The sequence below is a fragment of the Poromitra crassiceps genome (genome assembly GCF_964638095.1).
Source record: "Poromitra crassiceps genome assembly, chromosome: 2".
Classification (NCBI taxonomy): domain Eukaryota; kingdom Metazoa; phylum Chordata; class Actinopteri; order Beryciformes; family Melamphaidae; genus Poromitra; species Poromitra crassiceps.
In genome coordinates, this window is record NC_139624.1 from 80,994,926 (window position 1) to 81,014,063 (window position 19,138).

Sequence of the window (19,138 nt, forward strand, 5' to 3'; positions counted from 1 at the left end):
GCAGCACATTACTGCCTCTCACAGTTGGATGGTCTCACTCTAGACCTGGTTCTTCTTCTTCTTTCAAGTTTCCAGTGTTTCCCACACCTCCTCAAGCTTGGCTGTTGTGCCTCATCTCATGTTCCTCCGCTCCTCATCCCTCCTGAGCAACTTTTGTGAAGGGGTCCTCCGTTAATAGAGATTTCAGCCCAGGGGTGGAAGCCATCGTCGGGTTCCCGTCCTGATGTCAATGGTGATACCACAGTGATGTCAACAGTGATGACGTCTTCAATGATGACAATGTCATCATTGATGATGTCACTGATGATATCACACTTGACATGATTTATTTTTATTTTGCCTTCATTTATACAGGGGTGGCCCTTGAGAGCGAGCTTTGATGTCACTGTGGATGGTTATACTGATGCGGTACTTCCGGCTTGGTCAGACGTTCCTACTGGCACAATTGGCCGTATCTGCGGGTGAGGTATGGAGGCACCGAGGCAGTAATGCAACAGGATGCCAACTGCCATAAAACACCACAGAAGGTTATACTGATGTCACTGATGATCTCATACTTGACTTGTGACTGTTGAAGGTTATAAGAATCAGCTCTGCCCAGGCCCGGCGTTAGGGGGGGGCTTTTTTTTTGGCTAAAAACGTTTTTCCGTTTTTCTGTTTTAAAGTTTAAAACGGAATCTGGCTGTCATTAGGCATTGATTAACTGAATGCTATTGCTAACTGTTACTTTGAACATCCATTTGCAATGATTCTGGCTGGATATTAACTATTGTAAATTTGTCACAATGAATGCAATTTGTGCACAATGTGTAAATACATTTAATATGAATTGTTTAGGCCTAATTATTTGTAAAGTCACAACACATTAGAGATGTGTGTAGTTCTTCATAGATTTAGCCTCCTCCTTTTGCTCTCAAATGCACCAGGTTGACGAATTTTACTTTAAAATGTACAAAATCTTCTTCCGGGGGAGAATCCCCCCGGACCCCCCTTGGGTAGCTTGGCCCCCCCAAGCTAGGGGCAGGTCCCCTCTGTAACTTGGGTCTGGAGCCGGGCCTGGCTCTGCCCCGCTTCACAGTGTCAGATCGTACAGTAGTTAGTTCCAGCACCCGTCAGTCTACGTCTAGCCTTTACTTACTCTTACTTGCAAGTTTGTCTATTACCAGATCCTGTTTATCATGTCAAGTGTCTGCTCGTGGGTCCACTAGCCTACCACCTAACTATTGGCTCGAAAAGACATGTAGCTTAGCTTTTTACCAAAAGAAAAACAGTGGGTAGAATGTTTACATCATTACTGCTTTGTTCATGGTTCATTGGACTGAGAGAAAATAGTGACTCTGGCGTATTCCTTCAAACATAAAGGTAACGTTAGCTAATTCTCTGAGTTCACGAAGTGAGATGCCCAATTTACTGCTAATGCACCTGCAGCTTTTACATAATGAAATGACATGTTCAAGTCTTAATGTTGACTAGTTTCAGCCTTTGGGAGGGAGTTTCTAAAGTTCACAGTATTAACAAACTGGATCACTAGAATAGAATAGGATATATGACTTCATCATATAACTGGGATTCCCCATGTCTGTCAGTGGAAGAAATGTAGCCTCGAGTGAGTCTTCTCTGTTATCTGTTTGGACGTTCTAAAATGTTGCTAAACCGGATTGACCAGCATAATTTGCATTTTCCTTATTTTCCTTTGAACTATACATGCTGTGGGCAGCTACTGAAACTTACCTTATGCATGTAAAGACAATGAATATTCCTCCTTTTCTTGATATCTGACGAATCAGTAAACTTAAGATGAAGCCTTCACCCGAGGTAAGACAGACTGGAGGAGCCTGCTGCTAGCTTCTTCTTTTGGTTTAATTGGTGGTTGGTAAACAGACAGCATGCATGTCGCCCGTAAACTAACCATGCACTAGCTTGAGACAGCCGACTTCATAGACTACTCTGGCGGGACTAAAGAAAAGTAATTTCAGAACTATTAAAGAATGAACAAACTTTGGGAGTTATCAACGGGGCTTGAAATAATTAAAGTGCCTGGGTGTGTTTCACCACCTGCTACAGTGCGTGACCAATGGCCACACAGGTCAGAGGTCGAGGCGGAGCGGAAGTTGTTGGCTGCTGCCATTGCAGCAAGCCGCAAAGTGCAGTCAGGTTAGCAAGTTTCTCAATGTGCTTCTCTCTGTGTTTGTCATCCGCCCAGAAGAAAAGATGAAAACCTCTGAATTGTGCGCGAACGCTAGATGAAGGAAGCGTCCCCGGGATCGCCTCTAGAAAGAGGATAAGCTGATCTAAAGGGACCCGGAAGTGTTGTTGAAGGTAGCCTTGTTAGCACTAGCTTGGTTGGTAACGTTATCGCTAACAGATAAACTTGGCATGGAAAGCAAAACCAATAATTTGTCATCGCTATGATGACCGCCGGTTAGATGCCGTAGTCTTTGTAAACATGTCAAATGCCACCTTCTGTTTAATTTGTTAGCATGCAGCCCCTAGCTAACGTCATCATACTTGTTAATAGCTGTACTAGCTTAACAAGCTAATTATGAGCTTTGTCTCTAACAAGCTCGGAGCTGCTTAGCAATTGTCGTCGCTATAAGCACATGAATGAAAACGTATGATTTGATACTCACAAGTGAACACAGGGATAAGCTTGGTATTTGATCCTATAACGTTAGCGTTAGCTACTTTGTCCTGCTGTGTATGACAGTTCATCAGCTTTTATTCACACTTGGCTTTGATATCTTACATTCTCATCTCATGGCAAACCCACAGCCTACCGTTTGGTGGATGTTCAATGGGGTAAAATGCTTGTGATCCGGGATTAATTTGGTTTGTTCAGATGTTCCGATTAGACAGAAGGAAGGAGTATAGTGGGCCAGTAAATTATTATGTTTCCTTACATTTCCCCTCGTATCAAGAGGTAATGAATGACATTACCCCGAATGTTGTAATTATGACAATACTCCTTTCACCGCCACCTCCACACCCTGAACTCCACACCCTGAATGGAATAAAGAATGAATGTGTGGAATGTGATCCATGACACAAAAAAGAACAAAGTAGGATGACGACAACAACCATCTTTTAGAAGGAATAGTAGGAGTCGTCTTTCCAATAATGACAACCTGAACAATCAGTTATTATAATGATTTACACATTTTTGTCCTTATCTCCTCCTCAGCCGCCAGCTGGCCCGGACAGTATGAGTGCCAAGTTTGGTCTGATGGGCTACAACAGCTCGCGGAAGCACATTTCAATCTCCATCCCCTCGTCCACTGAAGTGATGTCCCCCCACATTAAGTCTGTGGACGAGCTCAGGGTCCTGGGCATCAACCTGAGCAGCTTCAGTGCCCCCACGCAGTTCTGCATCTGTGTGGCCGGAGTCTTCGTCTTTTACCTCATCTATGGATACCTGCAGGTATAGCAGAGAAACAATCTGAAAGATGCACACACAGACAGTAATATATCTTAAAATAGTAAGTTGAAGCATATAGACATTGAGCCTATCGCTGCCTGCCTTTTTCTTTATCTGTGTTTCTCCTCCTCCCCAGGAGCTGATATTTTCTGTGGAAGGTTTCAAGCCTTTTGGTTGGTACCTCACCTTGGTCCAGTTTGGCTTCTACTCCATGTTTGGACTGGTGGAGCTGCAACTCACACAGGACAAACGCAGAAGGTACTGCTAACAAAATTATCTGATTATGCCATATGATTTATTCTTTGTTTTTGTTGATGCAACTTTGTCATTGTTACTTGTTTGCATCTATGCCCTACCTCACGTGCACTGTGATAACATGTAAGTACATTTTGATGCTGTTAAACCTGGGGTAAAGATGCTATTTGTCAAAAATGTATGACCATCCATATGCAGCACGGTGGCTCAGTGTTTAGCACTGTCGCCTCACAGCAAGAAGGTTGTGGGTTCGAATCTCCACCCCGGTCATTTCTGTGTGGAGTTTGCATGTTCTCCTCGTGTTTGCGTGGGTTTCCTCCGGGTGCTCTGGTTTCCTCCCACAGTCTAAAGATATGCAGTGTTGTGCAGTACATTACATTGCGTCATTTGGCAGATGCTTTTATCTAAACTGACTTACAATATCACATTTTGTCAACAGTAGAGAAATCAACTTTGCAACACAATCTAAGACAGCTACAACTTTTGAAGGAATAGAGTAGCACCTGTAGAAAGTAGATTGAGAAGGATTATTTTTTTTAGAAAGAGAGATATTAGTTCAAGATGGGCTCAGGTGGAGCCTGAAAAGATGTGTTTTTAGTCTTCGTTGAAAGATGGGCAGTGTATCGTATCGTATCATAGTATCGTAATGTAACCTAGTAAATGTAGTATGTACTGTATATGATGTATGTAATGTATGTAACAGGGCACTCCTGAAAAAGAGAGCATTGCTCTCAGTGATGCTCCCGTGTATAAATAAAGGTTAATTAAAAATTAAATATACATAGTTGATGCTTTTCTGGATCTAAGAATCAAAGATGAACAACTTTTTCTTTGCAACACAGCTCTTCAACATGGAAAACTATTTATCTGCTACTAAATTGTTTTCCCCATGTCTTTTCAGGATACCGGGGAAGACCTATATGATCATAGCATTTCTAACAGTGGGGACCATGGGCCTGTCCAATACCTCTCTGGGTTACTTGAACTACCCCACACAGGTCATCTTCAAGTGTTGTAAACTCATCCCCGTCATGATCGGAGGAGTGTTTATACAAGGTCAGCTCCTACACACACCCATACTGACAAACTAACTCATCCCCGTCATGATCGGAGGAGTGTTTATACAAGGTCAGCTCCTACACACACCCATACTGACAAACTAACTCATCTCCGTCATGATCGGAGGAGTGTTCATACAAGGTCAGCTCCTAGTACACACACCCATACTGACAAACTACCGTAAATTCCGCACTATAAGGCGCACCGGAGTATAAGCCGCAGCAGCAAAATTGCCTGTTTGTTACATATATAAGCCGCACTGGACTATAAGCCGCGGGTGTTTTAATGTTTTTTTTTTTTTTTTTTAATTGTGTTTTAATGTTTAATTACCATATGTAAGGGTTCATGCACAGAGGGGATTGTCGGGAAAGAGATGGCTGTTTGAGGAAGCTCCCATTTATTAACATTTCAACAAAACAACATAACACAACACCACCTGTGTTGTGTTATGTTATGTTATGTTGTTAAAAGAGGGCAAGAGAGGAAATTAAAACAGAAGTGGATTTATAGTTAGAAAGAGTGCTAAAAAAGAGAGATTTTTTTTTTTTTTTTGAAAAAATCCATAGATAAGCCGCAGGGCCAAAAAACGGGGAAAAAGCCGCGGCTTATAGTCCGAAATTTACGGTAACTCATCCCCATCATGATCGGAGGAGTGTTTATACAAGGTCAGCTCCTACACACACCCATACTGACAAACTAACTCATCTCCGTCATGATCGGAGGAGTGTTCATACAAGGTCAGCTCCTAGTACACACACCCATACTGACAAACTACCGTAAATTCCGCACTATAAGGCGCACCGGAGTATAAGCCGCAGCAGCAAAATTGCCTGTTTGTTACATATATAAGCCGCACTGGACTATAAGCCGCGGGTGTTTTAATGTTTTTTTTTTTTTTTTTTAATTGTGTTTTAATGTTTAATTACCATATGTAAGGGTTCATGCACAGAGGGGATTGTCGGGAAAGAGATGGCTGTTTGAGGAAGCTCCCATTTATTAACATTTCAACAAAACAACATAACACAACACCACCTGTGTTGTGTTATGTTATGTTATGTTGTTAAAAGAGGGCAAGAGAGGAAATTAAAACAGAAGTGGATTTATAGTTAGAAAGAGTGCTAAAAAAGAGAGATTTTTTTTTTTTTTTTGAAAAAATCCATAGATAAGCCGCAGGGCCAAAAAACGGGGAAAAAGCCGCGGCTTATAGTCCGAAATTTACGGTAACTCATCCCCATCATGATCGGAGGAGTGTTTATACAAGGTCAGCTCCTACACACACCCATACTGACAAACTAACTCATCTCCGTCATGATCGGAGGAGTGTTTATACAAGGTCAGCTCCTAGTACACACACCCATACTGACAAACTAACTCATCTCCGTCATGATCGGAGGAGTGTTCATACAAGGTCAGCTCCTCTAACTAATCAGTATGCAAACACACACACAAGGAAACAAAGCATAGCACACAAAGTAGATGTAAAGCTATTTTAATGGAGTTGGAGACTGTGTGAGTGACGGAGCTGTTGGGTGTTGGAGCTAGGGATGCACGATATATCGGCAATCATATCGGTATCGGCCGATGTTGGTCATTTTTTAACATATCGGTCATATCGGTATCGGTCAGATGTTGCAATGTTAATATCGGTTATTATTATCAGCCAAATTCTTCACATTGATATGAAATAATGCAGTAAATCTATGATTTATGGGCTTTTCCAAAGGCTTTGCAAATAAAGAAATGCATAACTTTTTCAAATTCAGTGTTAACATGTGTTTTTCAGTATGTACAAAATGTGATGATCATAAAAATTTGGTTTTATACAGATCATATCGACATCGGTAAATATCGGTTATCGGCCATAACAGCAATGTTAATATCGGTTATCGGCATCGGCCAAAATTTTCATATCGGTGCATCCCTAGTTGGAGCACATTTGTTTTCATTCAGCTTTTACTCTCCTGATGAGCAGATTAAACACCAACACCTCTGTTTGCATCTGTGTTAACATTATTTACCAACGATTTAATCATAAAGCCCAAGCTTTCAGCACAGTGTGATTGAGTGAAATGTTTGATCCAGTCTCCTCAAATCCAAATTTTTCTATGGTTTGCTGGGATTGCAGAGAAAAGATAACCCAAACACTCTCTAGTTTCAGATTATCAGATTTTACTTTGTGCCTGATGCTGACCCACTGTGTTTGCTTTGTGCCTGACCCACTGTGTTTGCATGATGGACAAATTATTAGAGACAGAGAAGTGAGGTGCGCTTATTTGTTCTTCCTAATACATTACATTACGTCATTTGCCAGACGCTTTTATCCAAAGCGACTTACAATAACACATTTTTGTCAGCAATAGAGCAATCAACTATGCAACACAGTCTATGACAACTACAACATCTGAAGGAATAGTGGTAAAGTTATTATTATTATTTTTTTTTTTAATAAAGAGAGAGAAAGAAGTTAGTTCAAGAAGGGCCCAGATGGATTCAAGAGATTCAAGATTCAAGATTTTTATTGTCACTCCATGGTACAAGTATCACGTGTGAAATTCTTGTGCTGTGGACTCCGTTTACAACATAGTACAGATGTAGGCATATGAGTGCAAAAACAACAAGAGACACAACAAGCAATAAGGCAGTATAGTGATAAGACAAGTCAGAGACAGTGGCATATTCACTGCACATAGGTGCACATGTCCTGTGCATACTTTAGCCGTGCTTAAACATTTTAAATTCAGCGTATTTGACATATAGGTGCAAATAGCATATTCCTTATTAAACATACAATTAAACTCTGCGTTTTAAATTCGGCGTATTTGACATACGGGTGCAAATAGCATATTCCTTATTAAACATACAATTAAACATTAGACATACGTAATGGTAGCAGCTACAGTACGGTACAGTACGGCTACTACACTATTTGTGTATGTTAAGGAGTCTCGTGGCCTGCGGGAATAAACTGTTCCTCAAGCGATTTGTGCGTGCTTTTGGAACCCTGTATCTTCTCCCTGAGGGTAGCAGGGGGAACAGGCTGTTGTGGGGATGGTTTGTGTCTTTGATGATCTTCAGGGACCTCCTGAGGCACCGCTGTTTATACAGTTCATGCAGATCTGGCAACTCACATCCTGTTACGTGCTGGGCCGTGCGTCTCACTCTCCGTAGCGCCCTGCGGTCCATGGTGGTACAGTTCCCGTACCAGGTGGTGAAGCAGCCAGTCAGCAGGCTTTCAATGGTGCCTCTGTAGAAGTCCGTAAGGATTTCTGGCCTTAGCCCAAATTTCTTCAGGCGCCTGAGTCCATGTATTCGCTGTTGGGCCTTTTTGACAACAGTGGCGGTGTGGCCGGCCCAAGTCAGGTCCTGGTGGATGTTGACTCCCAGGTACTTGAAGCTGTCCACCCTTTCCACCACTGTGCCGTTGATGGTGATTGGGGGGTGTGTGCCCCCCCCCCCCCCCCCCCCTCCTGTAGTCTACAATGATCTCCTTGGTCTTGGAGACGTTCAGAGAGAGGTGGTTGTCCTGGCACCATTGTTCCAGGGCCCCCACCTCCTCTCTGTAGGCCGTCTCGTCGCCCCCCGAGATCAGCCCCACGACCGCTGTGTCGTCTGCAAACTTCACGATGGTGTTCGAAGTTTGAGTCCCCACGCAGTCGTGGGTGTAGAGGTCGTACCAGAAGGGGCTGGAGACGCACCCCTGGGGCGCTCCTATGCTGATGGTCAGTGGTGAGGAGGTGAGGTTGGTGGGGTGATGGGGGGGGGAGGAGGGGAGGCGCTCTGGCAGAGGGGTCGAACCTAGCGTAGAACGCGTTGAGTTCGTCTGGTAGGGTGGGTGACGTGCTGGGGTTCTGTCGTTTCACCTCTTTGAAGTCTGTGGCAGCATGGAGCCCTCTCCACAGGTGTCTGGGGTTGTTAGTGTCCAATTTTGACTCCAGCTGGAGCATGAAAAGGTGTGTCTTTAGTCTTTTCCGAAAGTTCGGCAGTGATTCAGCCGTCCTGACTGGAGGTGGAAGCTCATTCCACCATTGAGGTGCCAGGGACGAGAAGAGTCGCGATCGGGATGAGCGACTTTTTAGCCCCCGTAGCGAAGGAGGGGCGAGGCGTCCTGCACTAGTGGAGGAGCGAAGGGAGCGGTGAGAGGTTTGGAACCTGACCATAGATTGCAGGTACAGAGGAGCTGTCTGATGTACTGCCCTGTAGGCCAGTACCAGTGTCTTGAATTTGATGCGTGCCGAGATGGGAAGCCAGTGAAGGTCCCGGAAGAGGGGAGTGACATGAGAGAATTTGGGTTGGTTGAATACCAGACGGGCTGCAGCGTTCTGAATGTTTCAGTGTTTCAGTTTCAGTGTCTGAATGACTTCTCCCTTTATTAGACAGCCCATCATTACTATTGAGAACTGTAATTTTAGTTTACACGTTGAATTGAGTGAACTTAAAATGAGTCGACCCTAACAGTCAGTCAGGAGGATAGACTGACTTGGAGAGAGCATGTCTTACATCTCATTCCAGTCAGTGCACATCGTTCATTTGAAGTGATGACCACCGTCCAAATTTCGGTACCTCCTTTTTATCCATGGCTGTTGTTTTTGGGTGTGAAAACCCAGTCAGTGGTTCTGTCTGTCTCTCTGCTCTTAGTTCTGTCTGTCCTTTCATCCTCACCGCGGCCTTCACAAGATTCCGAGTCCTCACCGTCAGACAGGTTTGGTGCACTTTCTTTGCCTTCCACCATCTCTCGTAATAGAGAGGGATGTGCTGTGCGGACCGCAGAGAGGAAAACAGACTGCGTTCACTTAGGATGCAAAGGGGAAAGAGGGTGAGAGCATCTGATGTGAGGCCCTTCAAAGGCGAGTCTAGAATCAAAGCCGACCATGGTGTCATCCTCAAGGCATCCGTCCGTCAACCTGTTGTGGAAAGACTCCTTCATCCATCCCTCTGTTTTTTTCTTTCATTTTTTATTTGATTTGATTATTTTTTGTTATTGTTGCGTGCCCAACCTCTGAAACTTTCAATGTTGAAGACTGCTCATAAAACTTTTTGTTCTTTTTGGTTGTTATATTTTACCTTTATCTAACCTCAAAAGTTTTTATTTATAAAGCATCTTTTGAAGTTTTCTTTGGCAGCAGTGCTTGAGGAGAGAGGCTCTCTCTGAAATGAATGAGTTTGGTTGGGTTACCTTTTATGTGTTTGTGAATTTTTTACCGGTAAAAATTCGAAAAAGGAGTGTAGGATTTCTGGTTTCAGAAATGCAGAATAAGTGCAGTTGGGGGAGGATTCAATGCTGTGTGTTTTTCCCAGGTAAACGCTATAACCTGGCTGATGTCTCTGCTGCTCTCTGCATGAGCCTGGGACTCATCTGGTTTACCCTAGCTGACAGCAAAGTGGCCCCCACCTTCAACGTCACAGGTAATATCTCCCGACATCCTACAGGCAGCACACTGTTTCACACAAATGGAGTAATACTATCTCTGCATTCGAATAACAAGCAGCCAACCACACCATCTTGCTACATTCCCATGGTCAATTTGTGGTAGCTAGCTGATTGGTAGCAGTCACCCAAGTAGTGTTGCAACGATGTTGAGATGTATAGCATTGCCTGTATGTGATTGGCCATAGATAGCCCTTTTGCCCCAAATCTTAGCGGTTGCCAACGTTTCCTCGTCAAGAAATAAGGAACTGCGGGCGGTTTCAACTCAACAACATAAACATTCTAAATTTACCCCCTGCTTACTTCCTGTTGGATTGATTGCTAGTACAATAACTGACAGGACCTATGTTAGGTTCCAAACTGTTCCCTCCCTCCCAACCCAATTCCATGAAAACTGTCTATAGTCAACATCAGACATCTTGCCTTGTCATAGAAAATGAATGGGCCTCGCCCTCGGGCAACCGGTTGCTCAAGATGTTTGTGTGAATGAACAATAGAAATCTTTATTTGAAAGATGAGGACTGTGTCTCTTGCCTGAGTCCACTCCTTTGAATCTGCCCATTCCACTGAGTTGACGGCTTCTGGTCTGGTGCCATGAAACAGCTGTTTCTCCATAGAACAATGATGGGGCCAATGAGCGCCTGGAGGACTAACGATTAGCACCATGGGCGGGACTAGCGCTGATGTCAAACTGCTGTCAAGTCTCCAGTGATTAGTTAGGCAAAATCAAATGCCCCTCACCCATGGAAATCAGTTAGAGCGGAGGCAATGTCTAATGGAGTGTAACAAGTTGACAATTCAGTCTGATATCAGGCAACTGTGTGTGTGTGTGTGTGTGTGTGTGTGTGTGTGTGTGTGTGTGTGAGAAACGTGCCCTAATACTGTAGATCTGTATCAATACATGAGACTAATACTGTAGATCTGTATCAATACATGAGACATACTGTAGATTAGGCTTGGGCGGTATACCGGGGTATTTAGATCATACCGGGGTACGATTTTCAATACAGATGCTCCTCTTTCTATTCAATTGAATTATGGAGAATGAGATGCTGCATTGAGGTGATGTTGTAGTGCACGTCAGTAGAGGGTATAGTCTCTATTGGTGGAACAGGCAGAGGCAGCACTAGCACTGTGCGCATGCGCAGCTGAGCTGACAGCTGAGAAAAATGGTCACTGAAGGTGCCGGGGCGGCTGGACTCTATGCCTAATATATATTTATATTTATATTTATTAATTTATTTTTATTTTCTATATGCCATTTGTAGGCTACTTTTTTTTACCTTATTAATAGGCGTGTTTCAATCAACACTATATTGTTTAAGACAGGGATGTCAGAGATACGGATCCGGCCCGCGGGTAGGTTTCATCCGGCCCGCGAGATGTTTTGGAATATTAAAAAAAAAAAAAAACGTTTTTTTTTTTTTTTTTTTTTTTTTTTTAATTATTATTATTATTATTAAATTCGCACCATATTATCATGAACTACGTGGGGCTAATAAGCAAGCTAAGAGTTCATTCATAAGTTAATTAACCTGCACTACAAGGAAGTATGTCAGTAGGTCATCAGGTGTAAACAAAGCCGCCATGATGCCACGCTGGAATTGAATCGCGCATTCAGCTACCTACCAAAAAACAAAAGAATCAACAAGATCAGGCGCGGACTGCATAATCCGGCACGTCGGGCAAATGCCCGGTGGCCTGGCCTGGCCACAGTCAGGCCACTCACTGAACAGCAGGCCAGGCGCCGCCTACTGGTTTACTAGTGGTTTTATTACTTTATTCAGGGTTAAAGTGGGTGCATCTCATTGTAAACTTGGACTTGGCCCAAATTGGGCTTCAAACGGCCCAAATTGGGCTTCAAACGGCCCAAATCTGGCTTTAAACGACCCAAATCTGGCTTTAAACGACCCAAATTGGGCTTCAAACGGCCCAAATCTGGCTTCAAACGGCCCAAATTGAGCTTTAAACGGCCCAAATTTTTCGACGCCGGCATGCGCGTCGGCCCGTATCGGCCTGGCCTGCTTGGTATCTAATGCCCGGCCTGAATTATGATCCCAGTCCGCCCCTGAACAAGATGCTGTCGAAAAAGAGAAAGGTTGACACGGAATGCAGGCAGTTTCAAGAGAAATGGAAAGAGCAGTATTTCTTTTGTGAAGTAAATGGGTAAATGAGTCGAATTGATTTTTAGTATAAAAAAAAATCCGGCCCCCATGAGGTCTCAGTTGAACAAATCCGGCCCTCTACCTAATATGAGTCTGACACCCCTGGTTTAAGACCACTTTACATACAGGCCTACCCATAACGTTTAATTGCCATTCTCATAATTTAAGGACATTTGTGAGCATTGTGCATGCAAAATAAAGTTTTCTGAAACATAGAGGTTGCAACCTTTTTTATTGATGGGAAAAAATAAAATATATAAATGTATTATAGCAGGAACATAGCCAACAGGAAAATGAATGAAAGCAATAATGAAAGCAAATACCGTATACCGGGGTATGAAGTCAGGAAGTTATGAAAAAATAGGAAGTTATGAAAAAATAGATACCACCAAATAGATACCAAGTTATGAAAAAATAGATACCACCCAAGCCTACTGTAGATCTGTATCAATACATGAGACATTTGATAGTTCTGATATTCCTCTGTTAGCGTTGAGTTAATTTCTTATTGTCCTGAAACAATACATCTCTTCAGCATTATCCTGTGTGTGTGTGTGTGTGTGTGTGTGTGTGTGTGTGTGTGTGTGTGTGTGTGTGTGTGTGTGTGTGTGTGTGTGTGTGTGTGTGTGTGTGTCTGCTACAGGTGTCCTCCTCATCTCCCTGGCACTGTGTGCAGACGCCGCCATTGGAAATGTGCAGGAGAAAGCCATGAAACTCCATAATGGCTCCAACTCTGAAATGGTATCCTGTGTTTGTCCAATTGAAACTACAATTATATTTGGCCAACTATACAGTGACAGTCTATAGGCAACTAGATGCATGCACAAAACACTGAAATAATGTTTGAGGTGAATACATAATGTGTAGCACTTCTTGACTCTGTAATCAAAACCAGACTATTGTGTATGCTGTGATGTTCCTGTGTGTGCGATCATGTGACTGACTGGTCATATGGGTCTGCGTTCCCAGGTGCTGTACTCATACTCCATTGGGTTTGTCTACATACTGTCGGGGCTGTTCTGTGTGGGCGGGCTGGGGCCAGCGGTGGCCTTCTGCTCAGAGGTGAGTCCACCTGAACAGAATAAGAATAGAAACTCCTGGAATTCACCACAGATGCCCACAGACTGTTATCACAGGGGTTGTTTGTGCATTGTACAAAACACTTGTACAAAACACTCTTCTTTTCAGATATTATGACTAATTTGATCATATATATTTGACATTTTTGTGTGGTGCCGTTCCTGTGTAACCTCAAATATGACAGGCAGGCAGCTGCTGCTTTTTGGCTTCTGTCATTTATAGGATGAATCAGCATGTTTTAAACAAACGAATTGGCTGCTGCAACTGTCGTTGGCTTGAAACAGCAGTTCATGGTGAAACCATGCCCTCTTTGAACTCTTAACTGCTCCTTCATACTGTAAGCTAGACACTCCATTCACATTTTAAATGAGTCACTACTTTTAGGACTCTATCTCCTTAATTCAGCTTCAATTTTTCTTCTGTACTCTTTGAGAAATCGCAGTTTATGTTTTATACTTTTTTCAACCTTTATAATGGGACCTATGAAGCAGGAACTCACTAGCAGGCTGTACTTTTTACTAAATTCACGCATTTTAACACTGCCTCAGTTCACACAGCTTTAACAGTACATACATACTGTATATTATACATCAGACCCTTTAGCTACTTCTGGTTTCACTCAGAATGTCAAAATATAAGTGACTTGATGTATAGTTTTTGTTTTTGAGATATTAACGTTTGTTTGGCACAGCCTTTCAGTATATTTCATACTAGTTTTTGCTGCAGTGGGACCCGGAAGTACGCTTTTGTTGTTGTGATGTCACGCTGATTCATCGTATATGGCGATTTGATGATTTAGCAGCGTATTCAGTTATTCACAGATTTATTCCAGTGATGTCTTACAAAATGTGTTGAGTCATGTTTCTCCTCTCTCCCACCTCCCAGCATCCAGTGACGACATACGGTTACGCCTTCTTCTTTTCTCTTACGGGTTACTTTGGCATCTCCTTCGTGCTGGCCTTGATCAAGCTCTTTGGCGCCCTGGTGGCTGTCACAGGTCAGAACAATGCTTCAGTCAGACACTTCTCTTCTGTCCTCTCTTCTCTTGGTTTAAGCAGAGACAATGGGATATCAAAGCGAGACACCCCAACTTTGAGTCACTTCCTGTATTTGTATCACGTGGGTTTTGCCCATGGTTTCCCACGGCCACGCCCACTTAGGAGACTTGTGGCATTGTCTTGAGTCTATTGGAGTCAATGGGAGGAGTGAACGTGATCTCAGATTATGACAAATTCTTTCACCCCCATAGTCATCAAAGTAAATATTGGGCCCCTTTTCCGAATCCACATATCTTCTGAAAATTCTGACACTAAAATTACATTTTTCAGAGAGACCGATCAGGAGAAAATTTGATTTGTTCATGACCTGTCTCTATCTCAGCAACAAACTCTCATGAGATTTGGCAACAGGAACTCATGTTAGCAGGGAACGATTAGCTAAAGCTCCATGGGAAGTTCATTGATGTAGTAGCTAAATCTGTGGTGAAAAAAAAAAATCGAATATCTTAGTTACAACTATATTGAGCTAACAAGCGGCTTTGTCTTTATATGTGTGGCTTTTATGCAGTTTGGGAAGTCACCATGTCTAGTTTAAGAGAAGTTAGCTTGCTAGGTCAGCACTAACCCCGTGTCACCAGGCTCTCTCTCTCTCACAACACGTCAGGGGAGAGGTGACCACATGACCATTTAGGAGACCTGCTAGCACCATTTCTTACAATCGGCAGAGCCTGCGGTGCCGTATCTCTAATATTAACGATCTCTGCTTTAAGTTTTCAGTGAACATTTCCCATTGTCATATTTATGCATTGTAAATCACATCCATATAAATGGTGTAAAATGTCAAGCACCCTGAAACTTTAATCATCTGCATGAGGACATTGGGTATTTATTATTTGGGTATATGGGGTATGGATTTGATGACCAATGTGTAGTTCTGAATTCAGAAAGATTTGTTCCTACAGTTGCCAAAATCAGATGTCACACCCTATTATATTTGAAAAAAGTTTAAAAACAGGCACGTCCCAGCTGAATCGGGCAGGTGCAGAGCTGGAGGAAGACACACTTGAAAATGAAATGAAACGAGCAAGGTCTCCATTAAGTGAGTTTCTTATAATGCACTGGCAGTAACGTTTCGAACAGAGTGACTGCTCTTCTTCAGACGAGCTTGTTTTATTTCATTTTCAAGTGAGACACCCTATTATATTAACACAGTCTTACCAGATTTTAATCTCACAGTAAAATGTATGCAGCTAATATCAACCCTTTCCTGAATATTCTTAGTGCAGTTATACAAATTTGTGTTTAGGATTGAACATAACTCTTTAAATACAGTTTGGATGCCACATCTCTCTCTCTCTGTCTCATTTACTTGTATTTATTTGTATTGTAGCTGTTTATTTTCAAGACAATGAACTAGTCCAGCTGTGGTATGGATGGTGTTTCCATGAATGTGTACTCCTCCTTTGCAGTGACCACCGGGCGAAAGGCCATGACGATCGTACTTTCCTTCATGTTCTTCGCCAAGCCTTTTACTTTTCAGTAAGTATCTTCTCCTTTTGACTTCCTGCAGTTTGCTTCTTGTTTGCGTCTGACCCCTGACCCCCCATCCCGACGTATGGGACTACATTTGCCTTCCCTCACTGTGCTGTTCATGTCCTCAGTCCATTTTCAGACCTTGACTCTTGCTCCGTCTCTCTATTTGACTCTCTTGCTCGCCCTTTAACTCTGCCATGCTGTCAAAAGGTCTGTTTTTTCCACGTCTCGACATCGTTACTTCCCACATACACACACAAGACGCACAAAAACAATGTGGATTTAAAATAGTGTGTGTGTGACTATCTGGCCAAGCTTCCCTCTCCTCTAGCTGCTGTGTGCTGGTGTGGGATTGACTGTTCCTTAGAGAGGCCTCCCTGCTCTCCGTCTCCAGTGACTGGGGATCATTTCACTACAGTTTGCACTCTTTAAACCAAAAGAGATTGTAACTGTCAGAGCCACTTCTTTAACTCTGTTCTGAAAAGTGCTGTTCAAATGTGACCAAACATTTAACGACCCTGGCTCATTTACCATCATTATTTAATTAGATGAAAATGCACTTACCGTATTTGATTCAGTAATTGCTAATTGCGTCGTTGAATTGATGTCAAAAAGGAAAACCGATAGCGACAGTAACAGCTAACATTTACATCCTGTAATATTAGCATGCCGTAAAGGCGTTGTTCTCTCCTTCATACAGCTCATATTGAAAATGCCTGAACTGCTGTGTGTACTTTACTGCAGTATACAGAAACATCTCCAAAAACAACAGGAAAATACATGCTTACACCACAATATGCAATTAGATTTTGTTAGCATTTTAGTGGTTTAAATGTCCATGCATTTTGTTTCTCAAAAATAACAATACAACATTTGCTGAAGAAATAATACATGGCCTGCATTTATATAGCGCCTTTATCCAAAGTGCTTTACACTCAGTAGGTACATTCACCCATTCACACACCGATGGCGGCAGGCTACCACGCAGGGTGCTGGCACACCTTCGGGAGCAATTTGGGGTTCAGTATCTTGCCCAAGGACACTTCGACATGCAGACTGGAGGAGCCGGGAATCGAACTACCGACCTCCTTTATCCAAAGCGATTAGTGGACGACCCACTCTACCTCCTGAGCTACAGCCGCCCCTATAGACATAATAGAGATAATAAGAAATAATACATCAAAACAGCTTGAGGAGGATGTGACAGATTTTTGTCCCCCTTTTTACATTTGCGTTAATGCCCTTCCCCTTCTTTCCAATCATGTCCCTCCACTCCCATTTCTATCTACCCCCTTTAAAAACCTCTAACCTCTCCATCTCTCCTTCCTCAGGTACATCTGGGCCGGCCTTCTGGTGCTCTTCGGGATCTTCCTCAATGTTTACAGTAAAAACAGAGATAAGATGAAGCTGCCCTCAATCAAGGACCTCAGGAGCTGGCTGCTGACCGGAAAGAAAGTCCGATTGCTATCGCAAAACGTATAGCAGCAGCGCCCACGGGTGCGGCCGGAGTCCGACGCGGGCGTACGTCTCCTCAGATGTCGAGGGCGTCCGCCTGTTCTCGGCGGATACGCTGAAGAGTGTGCCCCAGCTGTGAGCCTCATCCCCATCCACATTGAGAACAACCAGCGCTGCAGCCAAGGTCGGGGTATACAGGATATTCCCACCAATCAGCCTCACAACCAGTTGACACATAACACAGCCGTGACGGTGATGGGGGTCGCTGTATCCTGTCTCCTTATCGACTATTACACCACTGGTGTAAAAACCAGGGAATCACATGAATTCTCTGCAGAAAAGTGAAGGAACGATGAGCTTGTTTGAAGTGGATCAGTGGCTGGTAGACTCTTGAAAAGCGATGCCACACAGAAACATTCCCACAAACACTAAGGACCTATGAGACTGTCTAAAGGGAAGCCGGCGCCTTAGCTAACCAAATCGCACAGTTTTGCACTGGAAGTGACTTAAGTACACTTAAACGGTTGAGGGGGTAGAGAACGACATGTTCATCTGTCATGTCTGAAATGAATGTGTGCCCCACCTCCTAAAACAAAATGAAAAGGACAGAATACATATTCATAAAAAGACATTTTCCCCCACACGTGCCAGTAAAAATAAATGGGAAAAATTATTTTTTCCACAATCATTGTCTCGATAAAAGTGGCTTTTTTTCATAGTTTAATTGTAATTTATATCTGATTGTGCTCTAAAACGTGAAAAAGTGTGTGATCGTCATGGTGACATTTTTGGGAAATACGGTGGCGTTTTCTCAGATGTGTATCAACAATGTCAACTGCCATCATTTGCTAACCATTTGTTTGGGTGAAAGGGTATCGCTCTTTTTACATTAAAAACAAACTGAGAGGTTTATCTTCAAGTTGATTCCTTTTCTCTGCGTGTGTACATGACTCGCCAGCCAACCCTTATTCTCGCCCCTTACACCGCTAGAGAGAAGAGTTGAAATGTTGCCAAGCTCCGTGTGCGTGTGTTTGTGTGTGTGTTTGTGTGTGTGTGTGTGTGTGTGTGTGTGTGTGTGTACCCATCCTGTGGCCTTAGGCATGTTTGATTAGGAGTCGTGAAAAAAGATAGCACTGCTAGACAGAAAATAAACAGCATCCACTGTGCCTAGGCTGTCCCATTCATTTGGATCTGTGTGTGCCATTAACATGAATGCCAGTCTGCATTCTCACTACTAGGTTTTATAATGGTGATGAGGCTAACACCTGGGTCTTTACTGACTCCCTACAGTTTCCTCTTTTGGATCATTTCAGCACGTTATGTTGAGCTTTTGCATTAGTTTGTATTCTCGAGTGGATAAACTAAATTGTTTTCTCATTGACTATAATAGTTTTTTTGTGGTGGTTTTCCTGCCCGTAACACTTCTGCATTAATGTCTTATCCTCTGCGAAGGTGGTTGCATAGCAGGTGTTTTGCTTTTGCACTTGGGAAAGTATCATATTCCAGCGTTACGACATGACGCTACATCTGGATTCAATAGGTACAATGCAGGCCAGTGCACAGATAAGTCATCGCCCAGGAGATCCACGCCTGTCCAGTGCTAGTCACTGTTTCTCGTACTCCTGCGCCTGTTTAGCACCAAAGCCCTTTTGATGTGCAGAACTAGTCGTGACAAGGAGAACGCGGTTATCATGACTTTCTAACGGACCTTTGAAGTGTTCGCGTGTTCTCACTGTTTTCCAGTCCAAAACCG

At 43.1% G+C, this 19,138-nt stretch overlaps 1 protein-coding gene across 1 annotated transcript; it reads left to right on the plus strand.

Annotated features, from left to right (window-relative positions):
• Nucleotides 1–2,117: 2,117 nt before the first annotated feature.
• slc35b3 (solute carrier family 35 member B3) lies at nt 2,118–18,295 on the plus strand. Its single transcript, XM_083650927.1, has 10 exons — nt 2,118–2,319; nt 3,182–3,418; nt 3,552–3,673; nt 4,572–4,726; nt 10,025–10,132; nt 12,963–13,060; nt 13,289–13,381; nt 14,285–14,396; nt 15,867–15,936; nt 17,262–18,295. The coding sequence occupies exons 2-10, from the start codon at nt 3,203–3,205 to the stop codon at nt 17,410–17,412; spliced, it is 1,125 nt and encodes a 374-aa protein (XP_083507053.1). The 5' UTR covers nt 2,118–2,319; nt 3,182–3,202; the 3' UTR covers nt 17,413–18,295.
• Nucleotides 18,296–19,138: the final 843 nt, after the last annotated feature.

Excerpts from the sequence above, each read along its gene's own strand:
- slc35b3 (XM_083650927.1), top strand. The coding sequence starts at position 3,203 with ATGAGTGCCAAGTTTGGTCTGATGGGCTACAACAGCTCGCGGAAGCAC. Across the intron at positions 4,727-10,024 it reads CGGAGGAGTGTTTATACAAG|GTAAACGCTATAACCTGGCT; the intron begins GTCAGCTCCTAC and ends TGTTTTTCCCAG. Across the intron at positions 13,382-14,284 it reads CGGTGGCCTTCTGCTCAGAG|CATCCAGTGACGACATACGG; the intron begins GTGAGTCCACCT and ends CCCACCTCCCAG.